General features: G+C 50.8%; 1 protein-coding gene across 2 annotated transcripts in view; it reads left to right on the top strand.

Moving 5' to 3' along the window:
- INPP5D (inositol polyphosphate-5-phosphatase D) overlaps positions 1-12,232 on the top strand; it is a 148,582-nt gene extending 136,350 nt beyond the window's left edge. For both annotated transcript variants that reach the window (XM_055402233.2, XM_088835116.1), the window contains exons 23-27: positions 154-303; positions 2,850-2,946; positions 3,531-3,797; positions 9,092-9,719; positions 11,020-12,232. In XM_055402233.2, coding sequence (XP_055258208.2) covers positions 154-303; positions 2,850-2,946; positions 3,531-3,797; positions 9,092-9,719; positions 11,020-11,022 — 1,145 coding nt within the window. In that variant the 3' untranslated portion in view covers positions 11,023-12,232. The remainder of the gene's footprint in view (positions 1-153; positions 304-2,849; positions 2,947-3,530; positions 3,798-9,091; positions 9,720-11,019) is intronic.
- Positions 12,233-24,125: the final 11,893 nt, after the last annotated feature.

Here is a 24,125-nt window from a genome sequence, read left to right as displayed (position 1 = left end):
ATTGCTGAGGAGTTGTTTTGAAAGGTTAGTCCCATAATCCCTGCCTTGGCCACTGCAGTCTGGGAGGGGGGATAAATCTCCAGGACAAATGCATGGTGTTTCTCTGGGAAATGAGGGGGTCTTGACCTGACTACTGTCCTCCCAACTCCCCAGGCGAGGGCTGCATTGCTTTACGGCTAGAAGCCACGGAAACTCAGCTCCCCATCTACACGCCTCTCACCCACCACGGAGAGATGACCGGCCACTTCCGGGGGAACATTAAGCTGCAGACCTCCCAGGGCAAGATGAGGGAGAAGCTCTATGGTAAGTGGACACACCCCCTCCTCAGCGCCACTGGGCGGGGAACAGGCATGAAATATTCTGTCTGCTGAGGCCTCAAGACGAAAAGCCAGCCTTGGAGGGGGCCTCAGAGACAATTCTGGCCCAACCCTCCATAGGTTCAGGAATTTCCCTATAGAACCGCAACAGTCCACAGCCTCAGATCACCCTTCCGCGACCCCAGTCAACTCACGTCTGTCAGGAGGTGAAGCGTGTGGTTTTCCCGGGTCCTCTGCTCTCACGTGAGCCTTGCGGGCCTTGTCATGCCCTGTGAACACCTCCACCAGGGGGGCCAGGGTTGCACACAGACCTGCCAATTGCTCACAGGCTCTTTCCTGGCTCAGGGGCGAGGGAGACTGAAACCACGGCTGCAGCTGAGATTAGAATTTCCCACGTGTTCCTGTTCTTCCTCGTGGCCACATGGTGCGCACTCATATGTACACATATGCCCGCATATGTGTCTGCAGCCTGCCCTCCTGGTGCCCACCCTGCGCTTCCGCACCTTTGATATCCCCTTCACTCACCGTATGCACCTGGAAGCCCCACTCTCATCCTGAGCACATTTCTTGGGCCCTTCCTGACCCTAGTCCCAGCCATCCTCTGTGGCCTTCTCTTGCCAGACAGAGTCCCCTAGCACCTCTTTGAACTTGAACTCAATCTTCCTCTCCCCCTCTTTGCCACTTGCTTACTTCGGCTGGCCATCTGCTGCTGCTCCTGCTGCTAAGTCGCATCAGTCGTGTCCAACTCTGTGCGACCCTATAGACAGCAGCCCACCAGGCTCCGCCATCCCTGGGATTCTCCAGGCAAGAACACTGGAGCGGGTTGCCATTTCCTTCTCCAATGCATGAAAGTGAAAACTGAAAGTGAAGGCACTCAGTCGTGTCCGACTCTTCACGACCCCATGGACTGCAGCCTACCAGGCTCCTCCGTCTGTGGGATTTTCCAGGCAAGAGTACTGGAGTGGGGTGCCATTGCCTTCTCCCAGCTGGCCATCAGGAGGATGCATTTTTTGTAGCTCAGAAAGGACACCAATGTAGACAAGCTTGGGACCAAATGCTCATCATGGGTGTTTGCTCACCCCATGTGAAATGCCAGCATCAGAGAGTCATTCCCTACCGGTCCCCAAAGAATACTCTTGCTGTTTCCCATTAGGCCAGGGGTCCCCAACCTCTGGGACCTAATGCATGATGATCTGAGGTGGAGCTGAGGTATTAATATTAGAAATAAAGTGCACAATAAGTGTGTACCTGATTCATCTTGAAACCACCACCCACCCCCCTCCCCAGTCTGTAGAAAAACTATCTTCCACGAAAGTGGTCCCTAGTGCCAAAAAGGCTGGGGGCTGCTGCATTAGGCAAGTTCAGACGTCACATCTCTGAGATGCGAATTATTACAACTTCACTGTGAGACTATTGAAGTGTGGTCAGGAGACCTAGTAACAGAGAACACAAGGAAGATGCGGATTTGTAATTTTCTCTGAACCCTGCATACATTTTTTGAAACCTGGAAATTAACACGTGTCCTTCTCAGTAGTATCCGTCCCATTAAAACCTCCCTGCTTGAAATAATAAATGATTTGAGAGGCACAGAGCTGCTCAAAATATGTTAATCAAGTCTGTCTTCCTTCTCAGACAATAGATCATTTTTTTCCTTTTCCTCTTCGCCTTAATTCTTCCTCAAAAGTGCTCAAATAACAGTGTCTAAAATGAGTCAGGCTTTCATTTTATACTTAATGCATGAAACGATCATCTATGAAATGCCACCTCATTTCTCCGTCACAACAGCTCCGAGAGCTGGGTCTTGTCCTTGGTTGGTAGACAGGGAAACCGAGGCACAGAGAGGTTAAGTGATGGGGTGAAGGTCACACACTGAGCCAAACGGCTGGTCCAAGGTGAAAGTGCAGGTTCAGCCCCTGCTAAGCATCTTTTGGTTTGTAAACGTGATGGGGTCCTGCCGCTCACATGAACAGCGAGACAGCGGGACTCGTGCATGTGGACAGTCTGGCAGCCCCTGGTCGTGGAAGGCTCTGGGCATCGAGGGCGCCACCTCCTACGCGTGTGCCTCCTGGCTCTGCCTTTGGGAGCTGCTTTCTCTTGCAGGATCTAGACCTGAGGGGGACCTGGTACCCCTACAGCCACAGCCAGTTATGAAGATGGGGTCCCAGTTCCCCATTAAGCTTGTGAACAGGTTGGCTTTGGGCACTGAGTGCTCTTGCAGTGCTACCTGGCTGTATTTCTTTTATTCAGATCTGCCAAAAAATAGCTGCCTGCTTTGTCCCTCGCTGACACCACCGAGTTGGAGATGTCGCAGGAAATGACAACTCTGGGTCATACATGCGCACTCTCCTGGTCCTGGAGCTGTGCAGGCATAACTGATCGACCACGGAACACACCCGAGGTCTCAGAATCTGCCCTCAGACAGCCAGTATTCACTCTCCAGCTTCAGCACACCAGTGGAAACCTCTGAGCCATCCTGGCCCAAACCCTGGGAGCAGCACCCTCACACAATCTTTCCCGGCCCCTTTCTTGCAGACTTTGTGAAGACGGAGCGGGATGAATCCAGTGGACCCAAATCCCTGAAAAGCCTTACCAGCCATGACCCCATGAAGCAGTGGGAACCTGCCAACAGGTAGATTGGGGGTAGGGTGGGTAAGAGCCAGGGCTTCACTGCAAACTAGCCTGACTTTACAGACCCAGGACAGGGAGTGGAAGAGAGAGAAAGCAAGGACTCAGAGGGAAAGAAAGCACCAGCCACAAGAGGCCTGTCCTGCTTCCAGCTCCGAGGCTTCTGACCACAAACCCCAGGCTCAGGGGAGGTTGGTGTGAATGAGGCAAGGCCAGGGACACTCTTCTGCGTTGCAAAGTTCAGTTCAACCAACACTGAGTACCTCCATGTGTCAGGTTCTAGAGAAACCAAGGCACGTAAGGTGCAGTCCCTGCCTTGGGAAGGCACAGCCTACTAGAAAGATGCCCACTCCAGGAGGAAGCTACAGAGATGTTCACACGGGACGGGTGTCATATTTCCTGAGGACCAAGGACGTTAGCAGATGTGGCTCCAGAGCTAAAAGCCCCAGCCTGTTCTAAGGAGGAAACTCACTGGAGTTGGGGAGAGCCTGAGGAGCCCCAAGGGACATCAAAGGACTCTGTCCTCAGACCAGTGCTGCCCCGGAGGAGCCGTGAGGTGTGACTGTGTGTCCCCCCTTCCCCCCACAGGGTCCCTCCATGCAGCAGCTCCGGCATCACAGAGATCATCAACCCCAGCTACATGGGGGTGGGGGCCTTCGGGCACTTGAAGCAGACCCTGTCCCCCGACCAGCAGCCCACCGCCTGGAGCTATGACCAGCCGCTCAAGGACTCCGCCCTGGGGCCTGGAAGGGGAGAGAGCCCCCCGACGCCACCCTCCCAACCACCCATATCACCCAAGAAGTTTACATCGTCAACGGCAACCCGGGGCCCCTGCCTCAGGACGCAGGAGTCAAGGTGAGTGTCCTCTTCACCATGACCTCGCCCTTCCCTGGCTTTTCACCGCCAGGAGGCCTGGGCATCGAACAGAAGCCACCTGAGGGTGGGGTCGTGTGTCCCATTTTGGTCACTGACTCACCCTCAGGGCCTAGAACACAGGAGGTTCTTGAGAAATGCAGGTGGAATCTCCGGTTCCTACCCTATTGGTGTAAACTGCAAAGGTTAGGGCTTTTAATGTTCGTTTATTTGGCTGTGCCAGTCTTAGTTGCGGCCCACTGGATCTTTGCTTGTGGCCTGCAAACTTCGTGGGATCTAGTTCCCTGAGCTGGGATCGAACCTCGGCTCCCTATACTGGGAGTGTGGAGTCTCGGCCACTGGACTACCAGGGAAGTCCCTTGAAAGGTTTTTTTAAAACATGGAGAAAAAAAATTTAAACATACTGCCAAAGAAAAATGGTCCTGTAAAAACAACCTTCATAGAAAAATACGTTTCTATAAGCAGTAAACACCCGTCAACCTCCCACTCCCAGGAGGGCCCTGCAGAACAGAGATGGGAATCTCCATGTGAAAGTCCCTCCCCAGCTCCCAGTTCCTCGGTCTCCTCTCAACCACGGTGGTTCCTGCTCTCAGGGGCAACTTTCCCTTCTATCCTGTTGAGAGCAATTCGAACAAGCAGCAGCTGGACCTGGGCATTCCCAAGAGGAGGAGAGCAGTCGGCCCACAGAGGGAGGAGGGGGTTTGGCCGTGAAACTTCGGGAAAAACCCAGCGGTTAGAGAAGGTCTGCATCGAGAATTGGTCCAGGCAGCATGTGCCCAGAGGCTGGGAGCCTGGGAGGAGCCCACACAGCCGCTGCCTTAACCAAGCAAACCCACACATTTGCCAGGCTCCAGAGCCCTCCAGGTTTCCCGTAACCACAGGGTGTCAGAAATTAAAAGTGCAGGCCTTAATTAACAATGACTGAAGATGCGCAAAGTATCATCAGCACAGGCTTCCTTTGGGGGCTGCCGGTACCGTTGTTGATGGCTTCGGGGGGACCACTCTGGGTCTGTCTTCCCCTCTCTTGAGGTCCCACGTTCCTCTTGGCATTTTCTGTCGTGAATTCAGAGTCAGGGAAGAGCGTGCCATAGAACACGTTTCCCCTCATCTCCTGCCACTCCCAACACTCACCAGGCCTGGCTGGAGTTTTCTCTGGCTTGAAGGGCAGTTTATAACTCTCTTCTGTTCTCTTATTAAAAAAAAAACTGGGCAGATGAATGGAAGGATGGATGGGACAGAAGGATGGAGGATGGGACCGGACAGGGCAGGCTCAGCCTTGTCTCTATACCTCTAGTTTTCAGACTTTGTCGATAACATCATAGACTCTGGTCTTTCCGTAAGAAATCCAGAAGGAGAAGCAGTCTTGCTTCCTCTCCTGGAAAAATTAACAAAAGCCACCACATGGTGGGTCCTGAGGTGCCTCTTTGACAAAGGTCCTCTCTTTGGCAAACCCGGGAAACAGAAGCAACCACAGCGAACAGGGGGATTGTTCAAGTGAAATGTTAAGTTCCCAAAGTAAATGTCTCTTTGTGCTAACCTAAACCCAGCAACCAAGGTCCATCTAGTCAAGGCTATGGTTTTTCCCGTGGTCATGTATGGATGTGAGAGTTGGACTGTGAAGAAAGCTGATCGCAGAAGAATTGATGCTTTTGAACTGTGGTGTTGGAGAAGACTCTTGAGAGTCCCTTGGACTGCAAGGAGATCCAACCAGTGCATTCTAAAGGAGATCAATCCTGGGTGTTCATTGGAAGGACTGATGCTAAAGCTGAAACTGCAGTACTTTGGTCACCTCATGCGACGAGTTGACTCACTGGAAAAGACTCTGATGCTGGGAAAGGTTAGGGGCAGAAGGAGATGAGGACGACAGAGAATGAGATGGCTGGATGGCATCACCGACTCGATGGACATGAGTTTGAGTGAACTCCGGGAGTTGGTGATGGACAGGGAGGCCTGGCGTGCTGTGATTCATAGGGTCACGGAGAGTCGGACACGACTAAGCGACTGAACTGAACCCAGCACAAGTTCAAGTTCAAGCATGCAGCTGGGAACACAGCAGTTCCCTCCTGTTTTACAGGTGACAGCTTCAGAAAGGGGACATCGTAGATACAGGGTGGGGATGGTGCTCAGCTTACTTCTCAGCAAGGAGGTGACTAGAGGCAAGAAGCTGGGGGCTCTCCCTGCCTGAGGTCCTCTGCTGCTCCCAAGCCCCCACTCAGCCTGAGAGAGGTCATGGGAAAGGGGGCGTCCCAGTCCCCCTGACACTGCACAACGACGAAGCAGAGTGGCCAGCTGCCCCAGTTTGCCCAACGCTGTCCCCTTCTTTTGCACCAGGAATCCCACATCCCAGGAAACACCTTAAGTCCTGGGCAAACCAGGACGACTGGTCACCCTGGACAGAAGTCACTTGGTTCGAAAGGGGACTCTGCTTGAGACTCACAGACTTAGAAAATGAACTTATGGTTGCCAGAGGGAAGGGCCAGTAGGAGAATTTGGGATGGACACAAACACACTGCTACATTCAAAACGGATAACCAAGGACCTACAGTATAGCACAGGGAACTCTGCTCAATGTTATGTGGCTGCCTGGTTGGGAAAGGGGTTTCGGGGAGAATGGATACGTGTATGTACAGCTAAGTCCCTTTGCTGTCCACCTGAAACTATCACAACATTCAGTTTAGTTCAGTTCAGTTCAGTCGCTCAGTCGTGTCCGACTCTTTGCAACCCCATGAATCACAGCACGCCAGGCCTCCCTGTCCATCACCAATTCCCGGAGTTCACTCAAACTCACGTCCATCAAGTCGGTGATGCCATCCAGCCATCTCATTCTCTGTCGTCCCCTTCTCCTCCTGTCCTCAATCCCTCCCAGCATCAGAGTCTTTTCCAGTGAGTCAACTCGTCGCATAAGGTGGCCAAAGTATTGCAGTTTCAGCTTTAGCATCAGTCCTTCCAATGAACACCCAGGATTGATCTCCTTTAGAATGCACTGGTTGGATCTCCTTGCAGTCCAAGGGACTCTCAAGAGTCTTCTCCAACACCACAGTTCAAAAGCATCAATTCTTTGGCGATCAGCTTTCTTCACGGTCCAACTATCACATCCATACATGACCATGGGAAAAACCATAGCCTTGACTAGACGGACCTTGGTTGGCAAAGTAATGTCTCTGCTTTTTAATGTGCTATCTAGGTTGGTCATAACTTTCCTTCCAAGGAGTAAGCATCTTTTAATTTCATGGCTGCAATCAGCATCCGCAGTGATTTTGGAGCCCAAAAAAATAAAGTCTGACATTGTTTCCACTGTTTCCCCATCTATTTCCCATGAAGTGATGGGACCAGATGCCATGATCTTTGTTTTCTGAATGTTGAGCTTCAAGCCAACCTTTTCACTCTCCTCTTTCACTTTTATCAAGAGGCTTTTGAGTTCCTCTTCACTTTCTGCCATAAGGGTGGTGTCATCTGCATATCTGAGGTTATTGATATTTCGTTAATCAGCTATATCCCAATACAAAATAAAAAGTTTAAACAGAAAAAAAAGAGAGAAAGAGGGCTCTTCTCAGACCTTGCTTGGTGCTTTGCTCCTTTAGAAAAGAATAGACTCCGGATCTGAGGAATGAAATCATTTGGCCCCAGGAACCCACTCTGTATCCTGGGGATGGGCTGGCAGATTCCACAGCCATGGCTACTATGGGAGCTGGTTCCTTGTGACTTCCCATCAAGGAAATAAGACTTTTTAAAAGCGGTCTTCCCCAGTCTCCGCACCCCCACAAATCCTCCCCCTCTCTGACAGTGACAGAAGCCCCCTTCTTGAGGAAAGCTTGCCTTGCCTGCCCGTCTTTGCAGTCAGCAAAATGCTTGCATCCAGGGTTGGCTTTCTGGCCCCGCCCCTAATTCTCTGCAAGCAGGATCCTTCCTATCTCATCACTGAGCGCGAGCTTCAGGCGGCAGGCCATGCACCTTTCTTTTCTCCTTCTGGCCTCTTCATCCAAAACTTCGGGTGAAGTTTCACCCAATGCTGCTTTCCCCCTTCTGTCCCTTCCTCCCCGGGATAACTCAGAGCAGAGGTCTTTGGGGGTCCAGAGCAGGTCCCGAGGATGGCCCAGAGGGGAGAGGGAGGCCTTCTGCTTAGGCAACTGCTTCCAGGTCTTTCCAAAGAGTAATGAGCGACAGCCCAATTCTTCGTGTCCCGAAACCCCACATCTTGTCTCACTGGTCCCAGTGAGAGGATGGCCTCTGCTCACTCCTCCTCCCTAAAGAGTCCATTAGCCATGGCTGTTCAGTAACTTCTGAGCAGCATTGCAGCACACGCTCCATCAGTATGAGGTGTCACGGCCGGACCGGTTCAGTGCGTTTTCCAAGGGACCCACATTTTCTTCTCAACAGCTTCCTCATTTTTGCAGAACACAGAACACGCCCCTGGGAGACCATGCCGCTGGCCAGGAAGCAAAATATGTCCCCATTCCTGGTTCTCCTAGTTCGTTCAGCAGGAAACCACCTCCAGCAAGAGCAGAAGTAAATCAAGAAACACAAACAAAGGAAGCTCTCACCTACCCCGGGAGTGTGGCCCTCCTTCTCTGTCCATCAATCAGACAGGCCTCTTTTCTCGCTACTGGCTTGTTTCCTGACGCCTCTCTCTAGGTGGCTTCTAGTTTTCAGCAGGAACACCGCTGTTTGCTTCTCACTCTGAATGAGGGCACAAAGGAAACCATGCTCACCAGGAGTTCTCCAGGGAGAGGGCTCTGTGCAGAGGGAAGAACACCATGTTAATAGGGACCGTGGGTCCCGGGAGCACCGATTTCGTCTGGTTCACGTCCACCGCCTGCACCAGGGGCAGCGTCTCACACTTGGGGGACTTCCACGCTTCTGTTAAATGGAGCTTCTGAACTTGAGACCCTCCAGTAGCACAGGCTTCTGTTTCTCTGTGGCTCAGAGCAGAATTGGCTAGTCCCCCTTGCTTAGTGATGCTCTGGTGTGGACAGTTTCTATGGTGGAAAATGTCCAAGGAAAGAGTTGAGGTTACCTTTGAGACCATCGACGTAAGAGTTAGAGTAACAGTTCCTTCTCCTGTCTTAATCACAGTGGAATTCACATAACATAAAATGAAGCCTAACGTTTTCCCAGTGAACAACTGGGTGGCATTGAGTGCCTTCACCGTGTTCAGGCAACCACCACCTCTATCTAGTTTGAAAGGTCTTATCTCCCCCAAAGGAAACCCCGCAGGCATTCAGCAGGCACTCCCCATCTGTGTTTCTTCCCTGTGCGTCTTCTTTCTCACGCTCCAGGCCCGGCGATGCGGCGAAGAGTGTGGGGGAACCGTTGCCTCCCGAGGAGCCGCAGCTGACCAAGCCCGAGATGTTTGAGAACCCCCTGTACGGGTCTGTGAGCGCATTCCCGAAGCCGGCTCCCAGGAAAGAGCAGGAGTCCCCAAAGATGCTGAGGAAGGAGCCCCCGCCCTGCCCGGACCTAGGCATCGTGTCACCCAGCATCCTGCTCTCCAAAGCCCAGGAAGCCGAGGGCAGCAAGGGGACCGGCAAGCCGGCGCCCCCGCCTGCACCCTTCCTCAGCCCCACGCCCCGGGTCCGCTCCTTCACCTGCTCCACCCCCGAGGGCCGCCCGCCGGGCGGGGACAAGAGCCAAGGGAAGCCCAAGGCCCCGGCCGGCTCGCAGGTCCCGGTCCCGGTGCCGGTGCCGGTGCCGGTGCCGGTCAAGAGGCCCATCAAGCCTTCCAGGTCGGAACTCAGCCAGCAGCCCCTGCCCGCCCAGGGGCAGCGGCCGCCCCTCCCGGTCAAGAGCCCGGCCGTCCTGCACCTGCAGCACTCCAAGGGCCGAGACTACCGCGACAACGCCGAGCTGCCGCACCACGCCAAGCACCGGCCGGAGGACGCGCCGCTCAGCCGGACCGCCATGCAGGTGCGGGTGCGCGCTGCAGGTGCACGTGGGTGCGCGTGCGTGTGAGTGATACCCGGCCATGTCGGGGAGTATGCTCGGTGCACCTGCGCGGGCCGTGCCTGCGTGGTCGGAGGGTGCCTGTGTGTGGATGCGTCTGCTACAACCCACCAGGCTGGGAACGTGCTCTGGTGCATGTGGGCTCTCATCCGCAGCCATGTATGCCATAGACCAACCCTACCCAGGAGTCGGTTCCGAGAGACCCTGCCCTGGGAACTGCAAAGGAGAAAGGAAGTGAAGACGGTTCGAACCCAGCCTCTATCCCCAAATCCCTGCTCCTGCAGTTGAAGGGGCTGTGGGTAAACTGAGTCCTCTATGTCAGGCCCATAAGAATCAGTTCAGTCGCTCAGTCCTGTCTGACTCTTTGCGACCCCATGGACTGCAGCACACCAGGCTTCCCTGTGCATTACCAACTCATGGAGCTTGCTCAAATTCATGTCCATCGAGTTGATGATGCCATCCAACCATCTTATCCTCTGTCATCCCCTTCTCCTGCCTTCAATCTTTCCCAGCATCAAGGTCTTTTCCAATGAGTCAGTTCTTTGCATCAGGTGGCCAAAGTATTGGGGTTTCAGCTTCAGCATCACTCCTTCCAGTGAATATTCGGGACTGATTTCCATTAGGATGGACTGGTTGGATCTCCTTGCTGTCCAAGGGACTCTCAAGAGGCCCCAACGCCGTAGAAGAATAAGGCTTCATAAATATAAAAGAGCCCAGATCATTTCTATTTCATTATCATCATTAGTGTTAGTTCTTTAAAATTTCCCAGTGTTTTAGAGACTTCATACTCAATATCCCCTTCCTTCCTATAAAACAGATTTCTTTTTCAGCAAAACAAATAATGGTTAAGAGCAGATTCCGGAGCCAGACTGTCCTGGGTTTGAATCCCAGCTCTCTCCCCTACCCCAGTCTCTGACTCTGGGCCTTGGGCCTCAGTTTGCTCATCAGTCAGTGGATGAGCAATCAGTGGAACTTCCCTCATAGGTTTATAGGGAGGACTAAATTTTGTTATATATTATTACTGTATGTTACAATTTACATGTAAAGTGTGTATTATCTATTACATAATATTACTGTGTATGCATATAAAATATATACATACATAATAGATTATGTGTGCGTTCTGAGAATAGTGTGCTGGCCCCCTTCAACACTGTGTCAGGGGAAGCCTGCTCTAGCTTGGGGTGTGCAGAGACATGGGGACCTTGAGTTAGCTGTGGCCTGGCAATGACGCAGTGCTGAATCTCCTGTTCTTATCCTGCAGTGAAGCCCCTGGTGAGCCGCCAGTGAGACAGGAGCCCAGAGGAGCGACACGAAGCCACCGGGACCCTCTCCCAGGACCCCTGTTCACTCCTCCTACCCAGCTTCCTGCACAGGACTTCGTGTTTTTCCGGAGAGGGCCTAGCTTCTGTGTGGTCAGCGAGGGGCACTGGCTATGAAACCTGACCGTCAGAGCTGAAGTTGGAAGCAGCAGCACACCGGATGGGCGCCCAACAACCCGCACACCCAGGCCCCCGGCTTGACCTTGGTACTTGGGACCCGAGAGCCTTGTTCCGGCTAGCATTTTGAAGAAAGGAACTAGAGTGCCGATTCCTGGGTGGAGATGCAAGTAATAATAATATTAATAATAATAGTGGCTACATGTGTGGAGCACTCAGCACCTGCCAGGTACTGTGCTAAGTGCTTTATGAACATTACAAGTTGAGGCTTCAGTCAACTAAAACCACATTCCCAGACCACCCCGCCCCCTTCCAGTTCAAAACAGTAAGTCCTGAGTGGTTTGGACAAAGCATTAAAAATTAAGGCCAGTGCCCTCCTGGAGTGAGGAAGGGCTTGGCCTTTAGGGAGCTCTGAGTGTGTGGTTAATTTTGGGTACAGTGAACCTGGCCTTGTCTAGCTTCAGTGATGCAAACTGCTATAGCTAAAGCCACTGGGATCCAGCTGAGCCTGTGTGAATAGGGATCTCTCTGGGTCACCCGAGTTCTTCAGTCAGAAGTAGAAGGAAAATCAATTCCTGCTGTCCAGTAAAGAGATCCGGCTTCAGCCCAGACTGGCGATGCCAGGCTTGTACCAAGTCCCCCGTGCCCTCCTCTAGGCGGGCAGGCACCGCTAGGCCATGGAATGAGCCGCACCCTGAGCCGTATCTCATGGAGCTGATGCAAAAGTCTTTGCTGTTCCTTAGTTGCTGCAGAAAACCAGCTTTCCCACTTGGCTGCTGGGGAGGGCGGGCCTCTTGGTTCCTGACCCCCAAAGCAGTCTCTTCTTTCTGAACTCTGTGACTTTTGGCCCTGCTTCCTTGGTTACAAGGAGAATGGACTGGTGACGTTTTTGTGTGTCTGTTGCTTTTTGACATAACGAAATTAATGTAGGAAAGCAAATCCAGAAGTGTGTGTGAGTGCAGGAGGATGGGTACGCATCTCACATCCCCACGTCTGTCAGTCTGCGTGACCAATAAATTGTGCTTTTCTCAGCTCCCATCTGTGTGGCATTTTTTCCTGACGTTCAGCCACAGACGGGCTTCTAGGCTGTTGGAGCTGCTGAGCAGCTGCCCAGGGAGGGGTGGTTATGGAGGTTCGCAGTGGAGATGGGCCAGCATTGTCCTGACAGAGGGGACTCTGTAGGATGGGTTTGAAGTTGGTCAAGGACCAGGAGGCTTCCCTAGTGGCTCAGTGGTAAAAAAAAAAGATCCGCCTGCCAATGCAGGAGATGCAGGTTTGATCCCTGGGTCGGGAAGATGCCCTGGAAGAGGGCACAGCAACCCACTCCAGTATTCTTGCCTGGAGAATCCCATGGACGGAGGAGCCCGGCCGGCCACAGTCCACGGGGTCGCAGAGTCGGACACGACTGAGCAGCTGAACAACAAAAAGAACCAGGATTGCTGGAGGTGGCGCAGTCCCTGTGGGCTCCGGGGTGCCCTGCAGCCACCAGGTCCTCCTGGCTTTTGTAAGTTCATTGCTGAGCGCCAGAGGCAGTAAACACATGTAAACAATCTACCAGGTCACAGGCTCCACCTGCCGGAGCAGCTTGCAACCGTTCATGGGTCAGGGAGCAGCGCCCAGCTCAGAGGTCCAGCGTGGGTGCTGCCTGGACCCACCCCTCCCTGGAATGGACATCCACCTCACCATTTCTGAGGGCTCCCAGGAGAAGGGACTCTAGGAGTATTTGTGGTCTGAGCAGGTTCAGGGTTCCCCCCACCACTGCCCCAAGCTCCAACACCAGTTGCCTCCGCACCAAACAGGACTTTGACTGTAAGCTGCCAGACAGTGGGGCCCTCCCTGATGCCTGAAACTGCAAACCGAAATTAAAGGCTTTGCACTCTTGTCCTTTCAGCTGCTCAGCCCTGCACCTACCCCCACCCCCACCTCTCAAGGCCCCTGACCACCTTTCTCCCCGGGCTTGGGTCCACCACCGTCTCTTGGGGCCAGATTCTCCCCCACGTCTGCTTGCTTCCCACCCTGGGCTTCCCAAACACCAGAGTCCCTGTTCAGTAAATAGCAGGACGAGAAGGGAGCCCAGAGATTCCCACCTCTTCATCACCTAAAGTGATTTACCTAAGCTCCCTAACCAAGGTGGTGGACTAAACCAGCTTTCCTCACAAAGGCATCCCCTGCCCCTACGGTGAATTCTGTGTTCCCTGGGGTTACAGAAGCGGCTGCAGTCACTTTTTTTTTAAGAGCAATTTTTTTGCTTCATTGCGTGATAGGAAAGCTGGTCGGAAGCCGCGGATCTGATGGCCGCAGGAGGCGTCGCGATCCTGAAGGCCTCTTTCTGCGGCGTGCGCCCTGCGCCTCCACCGCAACATAGCGGCCGTGGCCCCCCGCGTCGGGGTCGCTGCGCCGCTCCTCATCCCTGGGCTGCAGTTCTCTTTCCATGCCATTTCCCCCGCACCCCACAGGAGGGAAATGAGTGAGTCATTCAGAAAAGCTCTCCCCCACAGCTAGCTTCTCTATCCCAGCCTACAGGCTCTCTCATCGCGTGTCCTTAAAATAGCTTCTTTCTCTGGCGGACTAATTTCCATGGAGATCCAGCGATCTGGAGGCCTAGACGCATTCTGCAAGGCAGCGAGCTGGGCTCGAAGCCTTCACTTCAGCAGAAGGAGACCCTCTGTGATGCAAATCTGTGGTCTCACCCCCCACCCCAGACACCACCCCTCCCCACCCCGACCCTGCCAGCTTCCTTTCTGGGAAACCTACACCGTGTGGGGGAACAGCGCCGGCAGGTAGAGTCCAGGCACAGCCTCCTTTCCCCTCAGCTCCCAGCGTTCCAGCATCACTGGGCTGGGCTGGGAATGGTTCCACACCAGGTGTGCAGGCTCGCGGCCTTCCCTCAACCACACGTTAAGGGCCTTAGGATCAGCACGACGCTGATCGAGGGGGACAGCCTCAAAGAGGGCTGGTATGTACGGTGGGCCATGGAGTCGGAAGGAATAAGGTTTAAATATCTTCATCTTTCGTTTCCTAAATATGTGATCTTGCACCAAACAGGGTTTCTGAGCCTCAGTCTCCTGATCTGTAGAATGGGCAGAAGGGAGCCTTGGGCGTGGTGTGGTTGTGCGGATTCAGTGAGTTTGGATCTGTGCCTGGCACCGTCATAGGTGTCTGGTGACCACATTAGTCCCTCATCCTAGGAGACAAGATGGTGTGGGAGGCCTCTCGAGGGTTCTCCATGCAGAGCAGGAGGAAAAGGTTCAGGCAGCGATGAGGGAGGCTGCTGAGCTGGGGACTGCAGGGGGGGTCCCCAAAAGAGGTGGGTAGAGGCCTCCCCCGTGTGGGCAAGGATGTCACTAACAAAGAAGGCAGGGAACCAAAGGGCAGGGTGAGCCTGGGCAAGCCTAGAAGATAAGCAGCCTTGAGGGCAGATGGGCGAGCTGAGGCAAGGGGTATGGATGAGGCGGATGGACAAGTTGAGGCCAAGGGGAGCGGCTGGGTCACTTTACCTACACAGACGGAGCAGACCTGGGGACACGTGGGGAGCCCCTGAGCTGGCGCCTGGCCGGACACCACAGCAGTGCCAGTCGGTGCTCCTGGCCATCATCTCGGTCATCCCACAGCAGCTCTGCGACCTGCGCAGTCCTGGGCTGCTCTGTCCCCTGTGAGACTTGGTTCTGACATGTCTGCTCCTCCCTCCAGCGGCTTCTTCCTGCTTCCCTCACTGCCAAGGAAATGACTCACAGCCAAAGCTTCACCCTGCAGGGGCTCGAGCAGTGACAGGCAGCTGCTCACGTGGGTAGGAAGGTCAAGGGTGAGGAGGCGCACGGCCTGAGAGGTCAGAAGAGGTCCCTCTCAGGGCTCCCCTGAGCCTGCTCCACCTGAATCGCAGCACCCCAGCAGCTCACATGCCTCACCTCCACCTGGTGTGCAGAGCAGGGGGGCGCCAGGAGGAGTGACGGGGGGACACGCTGGCGGGGCCCCTGAGAAGGAGGAGGCAGGGCCAGGGCCAAGGCCGTCCTCTGCACCGTGCGGAGTCAGGCTTTGCTGCACGGGATGCAAGCTGCATTCTCACCCTTCATGTTGAGCGCATCCCCAGAGGTGGCTCATCTCGCTTCAGTTATTTTAAAAGAGCCTTCAGTGTACGTAGTCGCTGAGAGCAGACTCTGGGGCTGGACTGCCTAAATGTGCTGAAGCGTGTCAGGCTCCATGCGGGCCTGGAGGACCTGAAAGGAATAAGACGATAGCCCCAGCTTCCAGAAGAGGCAGATGCACAAGCCAGAGCTTACATTGCCACGTGTGTGGACAAAAGGCCACGCGATGATTTCCTCCTGGGGTTGCTGGGAGAACGATTTAGAATTAAGTATTTAGAATGATCACCCCTGTGCTGTGATCTTGGATCTTGATCTTGGAGTCTGGGGCACCCCCAGCCCCACTGCCCACCGACCGTACAATCTTGTCTAAGTACTTAACCTGGCCTCCCATCTGTACAAACAAGAGAATAGTAACATCAATCTCATGGGGTCCTTGTGAAGATGAGAAGACCCACCTGAGATAAATCATTCTGGCTGTGGGGATTTCCCTGGTGGTCCAGTGGTTAAGACTCCGAGCTTCCACTGCCGAGGACATCGGCTCAATCCCTAGTCATGGGACTAAGATTCCAGATCTTACATGTTGAGTGCAGTGGAGCCAAAAAGATTTTTTACAAAAGGGGACTTCCCTGGAGGTTTTCCCAATGCAAGGGTGACCGGTTCAGTTCCTGGTCAGGAAACTAAGATCCCACATGTCCCATGGCATAGCCAAAATAATTAAAATAAAGAGGTGTCATCTTAAAAAAAAATTCACTCTGAAGATTAAATAAAATTTGTAACAAAGTCAATGACACTGAAGGTAAAGAAGAGAATCCTTAAATACATTCTTTTAAAAAATTCTTATTAAAAAGATAAATAAATAACCCTGGCTGCATGTCTACCCTGAGCAAATGTCAGTTGTGATCAATTTGATGATCTGGCAAAACCACGTAATTCTTCATGTTTCTGTCTTAGCCTCAGATGCTTCAAAGGTCACTGATCCAGAAGCTGCCGTAAGCATCTCAGAACCCCTCCTCGTGGGTGACTCCTTCACTCCGGGCTTCTAGAGCCAGGTCCTGGTCCCAGATCTGACAGACCACTTCCTTGGGTCACATTCATGACCCCTGGGATAGGAGAGCCAAGCCTTGGACCTGGCAGGTGTGGCTCAGCCTTGGCCCCAGTGTCTGGTGTCAGCAGGGCTCCATCAACAGCAGGGCTGGGTTTCCTCACGATTTCCCCCGGTCTCCTGTGTTTTTCCCAGTTTGTCACCAGGAATCCATCCTGTCCAGCTGAGACCATTGGGTGTCGTTGCTGGGGGCTCTGAAGAGTTCTGGTACAAACAGTTCTTCATGTCTTAGTGCAGAAGAGAATTTAGTGAGGGGCAAAGTTTTAGATAAGAAGTGATTTATTTATTAGTAAACAAGATGCATGTGAGGTTTACAAGCAGGCAGGCGAGAAGTTCTGTGCCCCAAGAACTTACTGGGCTCCAGTTTTATAAACGAAGGAAAGTGGGGAGGGGGAGAAGACCTTCTCTGTCTTTCTTGAGTAGATGGCATGCTTTCATCATCAGCTCCTCCTGATGCAAAGGAGTTTTCTTGTTTCTACATGGTAAAGCTGCTGCTGCTGCTAAGTCACTTCAGTCTTGTCCGACTCTGTGCGACCCCATTGATGGCAGCCCACCAGGCAAGAACACTGGAGTGGGTTGCCGTTTCCTTCTCTAGTGCAAGAAAGTGAAAAGTGAAAGTGAAGTCGCTCAGTCGTGTCCAACCCTCAGCGACCTCATGGACTGCAACCTACCAGGTTCCTTCGTCCATGGGATTCTCCAGGCAAGAGTACATGGGAAAGCTAGGCGCACACATTTTCATTCTTTCTGTGCGCAGAGAGCATGTCCTGGGGATCACTAACTTACTGAGCTCACTGGGCAAGATGTGGGTCTCACGCCACCACCGTTTCACTGTTGGGGGGCATACCTTGTGCTTCTGCTGCATGGTTTTATTGCTAAGCAAGCCTGCTTGGTTCTGTGGTGAAGCTAACCTACTTTCTGGAGTAATCATTAACTTACAGGGGTCTCCCATATTTTCTCTACCTACAGTCGCCTAGTGGGATTAACTACTTAATCACCTACTTTGTCCCTTTACTTTGTCCCTGTCACAGCTGTGGATGGACTGGAACAAAGCAACAGCAGGCCTGGCACATACAAGCCTTCATTTGCAGGACTTAACCCTTCTGGAACTAAAAATAGAGACAAGGGCTGCTCACCATGGGGTCAGGTTCTTGACCTTGGCACTGTTGACGTCAGGAGCCAAATCACTCTTCGTGGGGGGCTGTCTGTGCACTGTAGGGTATCCAACAGCACCCCTGGCCTCTGCCTACCAGATGCCAGCCAGCACTCCCCACCAGACATCGCCAAATGTCCACAAGGGAGGGGAGGGGCACGTAACCCTGGAAGTGAATAACTGCCACACCACACTTCCCCCGAGACTTATTTTTTGGAGATAAGTACACTCAACATTCAGAAAACTAAGATCATGGCATCTGGTCCCATCACTTCATGGCAAATAGATGGAGAAACAATGGAAACAGTGACTGACTTTATTTTTTGGGCTCCAAAATCACTGCAGATGGTTACTGCAGCCATGAAATTAAAAGACGCTTGCTCCTTGGAAGAAAAGCTATGATCATCCTAGACAGCATATTAAAAAGCAGAGACATTACTTTGCCAACAAATGTCCATCTAGTCAAAGCTATGGTTTTTCCAGTGGTCATGTATGGTTGTGAGAGTTGGACTATAAAGAAAGCTGAGCGCTGAAAAATTGATGCCTTTGAACTGGGGTGTTGGAGAAGACTCTTGAGAGTCCCTTGGACTGCAAGGAGATCCAACCAGTCCCTCCTAAAGGAGATCAGTCCTGAATATTCATTGGAAGGATTGAGGCTGAAGCTGAAACTCGAATACTTTGGCCACCTGATGCTAAGAACTGACTCATTAGAAAAGACTCTGATGCTGGGAAAGAGTGAAGGCTGGAGGAGAAGAGGATGACAGAGTCTTCTGTACCCTGCCCGCTCAGGGGCTGCTATGGTCCCCAATTCCCGGAGGCAAGACTGTGCAACTTCTTCCCCTCCCATGTGCCCTGGTGACAGACCCCAGCCCCTGAGGTGACCTCCACATGTCTGTCTCTTGAGATGGAAGGAGCCTAACTGCCTGGAAATGTATCTGTGAATTTATGGGAAGTGCCTCCTTTCTCCTAGTCTCCAGCTTTTAGTAGTTGTCAGAATGAGTGCCTTTCAGTTCAGTTCAGTTCAGTCGCCCAGTCGTGTCCGACTCTGTGACCCCATGGACTGCAGCACGCCAGGCTTCCCTGTCCATCACCAACTCCTGGAGCTTGCTCAAACTCTTGTCCATCAAGTCGATGAGGCCATCCAACCATCTCATCCTCTGTTGTCCCCCTCCTCTTGCCTTCGATCTTTCCCAGCATCGGGGTCTTTTCTAATGAGTCAGTAGTTCGCATCAGGTGACCAAAGTATTGGAGCTTCAGCTTCAGCATCAGTCCTTCCAATGAATATTCAGGACTGATTTCCTTTAGGATTGATTGATTTGATATCCTTGCTGTCTAAGGGACTCTCAAGAGCATTCTCCAACACCACAGTTCAAAAGCATCAATTCTTCAGCACTCAGCTTTTTTTATGGTCCAACTCTCACATCCATCCGTGACTACTGGAAAAACCATAGCTTTGACTAGACCTTTGTTGGTAAAGGAATGTCTCTGCTTTTTAATACCCTCTCTAGGTTTGTCATAGCTTTTCTTCCAAGGAGCATCTTTTCATTTCATGGCTGTAGTCACCATCTGCAGTGATTTTGGAGTCCAAGAAAAGAAAGTCTGTCACTGTTTCCATTCTTTCTCCATCTATTTGCCATGAAGTGATGGGACCGGATGCCCGCTCCCCATCAGTCCTCCCTTTTTCTACCAGAAAGCTTTCCTATGCCTCTGTCTGCCTGTGAGTTGCTCCTAAAACACAGGTGAAGATGGCTGACCCCTTTGCTGCTCTGAATAGATAGCCATGACTTTTCTCACTTGATTGGCCTTATTAATTTCTATAATAAGTATGTCTCAAATAATTTACACCAGAAAGGTATAGGGTTTTATCTGATATTAAAATTTAACTGAGTGTCCTGAGTTTTATCTGGCATCCCTAACACTGCTTCATTTATTGGCTATGAGGATCCAGGTCAAGGCTCTACTGCCTGAAGCCAAAGGACCACTGTGTTTCTGCAGCTGGAAGGAAGCACTTCGGATCTATAAGGCAGGGGTCCCCAACCCTGGGCCATGAACTGGTACCTATCAGTGGCCTGTTAGGAACTAGGTTACAGTTTCTAACAGGAGGTAAGCAGCAGGTGAGTCAGGAAGTTTTATCTGGATTTATGGCTGCTACTCATCACTCATGGGCTTCCCAGGTGGCGCAGTGGTAAAGAATCCATCTGCCAATGCAAGAGATGTGGACGGGTTCAATCCCTGGGTCAGGAAGATCCCCCAGAGTAGGAAATGGCAACCTGCCCCAGTATTTCTTGCCTGGAAAATTCCCTGAACAGCAGAGCCTGGCAGGCTACAGCCCATGGGTCGCAAAGAGTCAGAAATGACTCAGTGACTGACCACTACTCATGGCTCACATTACCTCCTGAGCAACCCTCCCGTTGATCAGGGGCTGCCTTAGATTTTCATAGGAGCTCAAACCCTACAGTCAGCTGTGCATGCAAGGGGTCTAGTTGCACGCTCCTTATGAGAATCTAATGTCTGATGATCCAGCGTGGAGCTGAGGCGGTGCTGCTGACGCTGCGGAGCGGCTGTGAATACAGATTATCATTAGCAGACTGGTCTGACCGCACAGAGACCATGATGGATCAGCTGCTTGCAGATGCATATGAAAACGCTCAGTGAGAGGCAAGCAATGGTGAGTTGTGTAATTATTTCACTCTCTATCACACTGCAATAATAATAAAGTGCACGATAAATGTAATTAACTTGAATCATCCCTAAACCATCCCCCACCCCTGGTCCGTGGAAAAATTGCCTTCTACAAAAACCTGTCCCTGGTGCCAAAAAGGGTTGGGGACTGCTGCCGTAAGGTACATGCCTGGAGCAAACCAAGAGCGAAGGGAGAAAATTCCATCAACTGCAGAGTTCCCATCAAAGAGAACCAAGTGGAAGCCAAGGGAGTGTGTGTTTCAGAGCTGCATTTTAAAACGCAAATGAAAACTCAGAGAAGTAAATATTCCTTGTCAAGTCAGTTCAGTTCAGTTGCTCAGTCACGTCTGACCCTTTGTGACCCCATGGACTGCAGCATGCCAGGCTTCCTTTATGTTCCTGGCTTCCTTGTCAAAGATGCATTTAACTCATAAGTTAGCTAATGTTTATTATGTATTAGCTGCCCAACTTCGGACAAGCTACTTAACATCTCAGGAGAGACAGGTTTTGCAATTTTGAGTGCAGCCACACGAACTATCTTTAAAAAACAAAATCAGTCAGCATTCTTCAGAGGAACATAACAGAATTCTGAGGATCTGTAATTTATCATTCACGGTATCCAGGATACAATATCATTTACCATATCCAGGATATAATCCAAAACTGTTTTATATAGAAAGAATCTGTAAAACATGACCCATCTTAGAGTTAAGATAAGAAACAGAGATCAACCCCATTCCAGACATTGAAATTAGCAGATAAAGATGTTATAGCAGTTATTATGATTACACCCAGGGACATAAAGGAAAATATTCCTGGAGCAAAAGATAGAAAATCTCAACAGAGAAAGACATTTTAAAAAATCTACCCAGAATTCTAGTCAGAGTAAAAATATCCTTCGAGAATAAACATGAAATCAAGACATTTTCAGATCAAAGAAAACAGAAAATTCACTGCTAACAGATCAACTACCAAAAAAAAAAAGCTAAAGGAATTTTTTTTAGGCTGATGGTATATGACAATAGATAAAAACACGGTTCTTCAGGAAAGAATGATAAGCATTAAAAATGGTAAAATATGTGGGTAAACAGAAAAGACTTTTTATCTTAATTTCTTAAAAATATGATTGTATAAAACAATAATTATAACACTTTAATTATAGATTTTGTAGAGTATATAAATGAAATACTTATGATAATTGTAACATAAAAGATAGAGGAGGGTGGGAAGTGAAGTTACATGATTGTCAGGCTTAAACATTTCACTTGAAATGGTGTGTGCGTGCTAAGTCACCTCAATTATGTCTGACTCTTTGCAACCCCATGGACTATAGCCCGCCAGGCTCCTCTATCCATGGAATTCTCAGGCAAGAGAAGGCTGGAGTGGGTTGCCATTCCCTTCTCCAGGAAATCTTCCTGACCAGAGATCAAACCCGGGTCTCCTGCCTTGCAGGCAGATTCTTTACTAACTAAGCCACCAAGGAAGACCTGGGAAGCCTGAAGTGGTACGATATTAATTCTAAATAAGCTGTGATATGTTGAAGATATGTATTTTAATTTCCAGAGCAAACATCAAAGAAGGGGATTCCTAAGGAGCTATGTGTCTTTCAATGGTCTCCAGCTCCACTTCCATATTTCTGGGTTTTGACCTTTTTCTGCCCCATTCTGGTCCGTGAGTGAAAGCTCAAGTGGAAGACAGACTTCACTGAAATTTGGGGTCAAGATTTGGTTGCCTCATCACAAAATATCATGGCCAACAATCCACAAATAACTAGTAGATGTCTTTGTTCTGAAAATTCTAACGTCGCCTGGCCAGCAGAACTCTCTGAGCTACTTTCTCTGGGATGTCCTGCCCCCTGTGATGGCCCTCCCTCTGCTTAGATCTCTCCACGGCCTTCTTACTTTGTGCTATGGAACAACATGGTTCTCCATTGCATTCAAAGCCCATCCTTGCCATGTCTGGGGGTCGTCACTTTACCATAGCCGTTACACTCCAAGGTGGTCTGCTGCAAGAAGATGGTATTCTTTCTGAAAAATTCCACTACGAACTTTTAGACACATGTTTTCTTACGGCAGAAAGCGAAGAAGAACTAAAGAGCCTCTTGATGAAAGTGAAAGAGGAGAGATTAAAACTCAACATTCAGAAAACTAAGATCATGGCATCTGGTCCCATCACTTCAGGGCAAATAGATGGAGAAACAATGGAAATACTGACAGACTTTATTTTGGGGGACTCCAGAATCACTGCAGATGGTGACTGCAGCCATGAAATTAAAAGACGCTTGCTCCTTGGAAAAGCTATGACAAACCTAGACAGCATATTAAAAAGCAGAGACATTATTTTGCTGACAACGGCCTGTCTAGTCAAAGCTATGGTTTTTCCAGTGGTCATGTATGGATGTGAGAGTTGGATTATAAAGAAAGCTGAGCGCTGAAGAATTGATGCTTTTGAACTGTGGTGCTGGAGAAGACTCTTAAGAGTCCCTTGGACTGCAAGGAGATCCAACCAGTCAATCCTAAAGGAAATCAGTCCTGAATATTCATTGGCAGGACTGATGCTGAAGCTGAAGCTCCAATACTTTGGCCACCTGATGTGAAGAGCTGACTCATTGGAAAAGGCTCTGATGCTGGGAAAGATTGAAGGAGAGAGGAGAAGGGGTCGACAGAGGATGAGATGGTTGGATGGCGTCACTGACTTGATGGATACGAGTTTGAGCAAACTCTGAGAGTTGGTGATGGACAGGGAGGCCTGGCATGCTGCAGTCCACGGGTCGCAGAGTTGGACATGACTGAGTGACTGAACTGAACTTTCCCTTCTTTTTACATATAGATGCATCACTGAGCTGTCTCCTGGCTCCCTTCTCTCTTATTTTTTAATATTTTTAGAAATTTATTTATTTGGCTGTGCTGGGTCTTACTGGTGTGCGAGATCTTTAGTTGCAGCATGCGAACTCTTAGTTTTAGCACTCGAGATCTTAGTTGTAGCATGTGGGACCTAGTTTCCTGACCAGAGATTGAGCCTGGGCCCCCTGTATGAGGAGTGCAGGGTTTTAGCCACTAGACCTCCCTTTGCTATTAACTAGAACAAATGAGCTCCAACCCAAACTTGCATCATCCACTTAGCCAGGTTCTGAGTCAAAGAAAGCCACCCTCAGTAGCTATTATACTGAAGCAACTTTCCAAGGGTCCCACTCCCCACCCCACATGGCTTATTTGCTCATCTAATATGTAAATGTATTAAGTACCTCCCACATACTAGACATACAGAGCTTGTTTTAATATTAGGTATTTAACTCTCCCTAAGAAGGGTTTTTCAGGAGGCTGGTAAGAGTATAAGAAACCTCCTTTCCATATCATCTCTTTGTTTCTGACTAACACTAGTCCACCTTTATGCCAACTGAAGAAACCCAAGTCTAACCACCCCAGTCATCCATTGTCATATAACTAACCACTCCACTTCTTTTGGTTCACACTTATTTGGCTCACAAGTCTGCAATTGAGGCAGAGTGTTTCAGGGACAGCCTCTCCCAGCTCCATTCACTGTCAGACGGTGGGCTTGAAGGCTGGAAGCTGGAACCGTATGAACATTCGCTCAATGGCAGGTCTGGCCATCAGCTGGGACCTCAGTTACAGCTGGAACACTGCTGGCCCAGCTTCTACCTTCACGCAGAACCACTCTAGTCAAAGTAAATCCATGTTTCAGGGCATGAGAAATAGATTCCACCTTTTCATGGGAGAAATGTCCAAGAACTCGTATGTTTCAACCCCACCCCCAGCCAAATATATAGATACCAAGGGGCAAAGGGGAGGGGTGGGAGGAATTGGGAGATTGGGACTGACATATATACACTATTGATACCATTCCCTGGTGGCTCAGATGGTAAAGAATCTGCCTGCCAATGCAGGAGATGCAGGA

The sequence above is a fragment of the Moschus berezovskii genome, chromosome 4 (assembly GCF_049115385.1).
Source record: "Moschus berezovskii isolate FMDL1 chromosome 4, NW_MosBer_1.0, whole genome shotgun sequence".
Classification (NCBI taxonomy): domain Eukaryota; kingdom Metazoa; phylum Chordata; class Mammalia; order Artiodactyla; family Moschidae; genus Moschus; species Moschus berezovskii.
The sequence above is the reverse complement of the archived record's forward strand: the minus strand, read 5'-3'. Positions and strand labels throughout refer to the sequence as shown.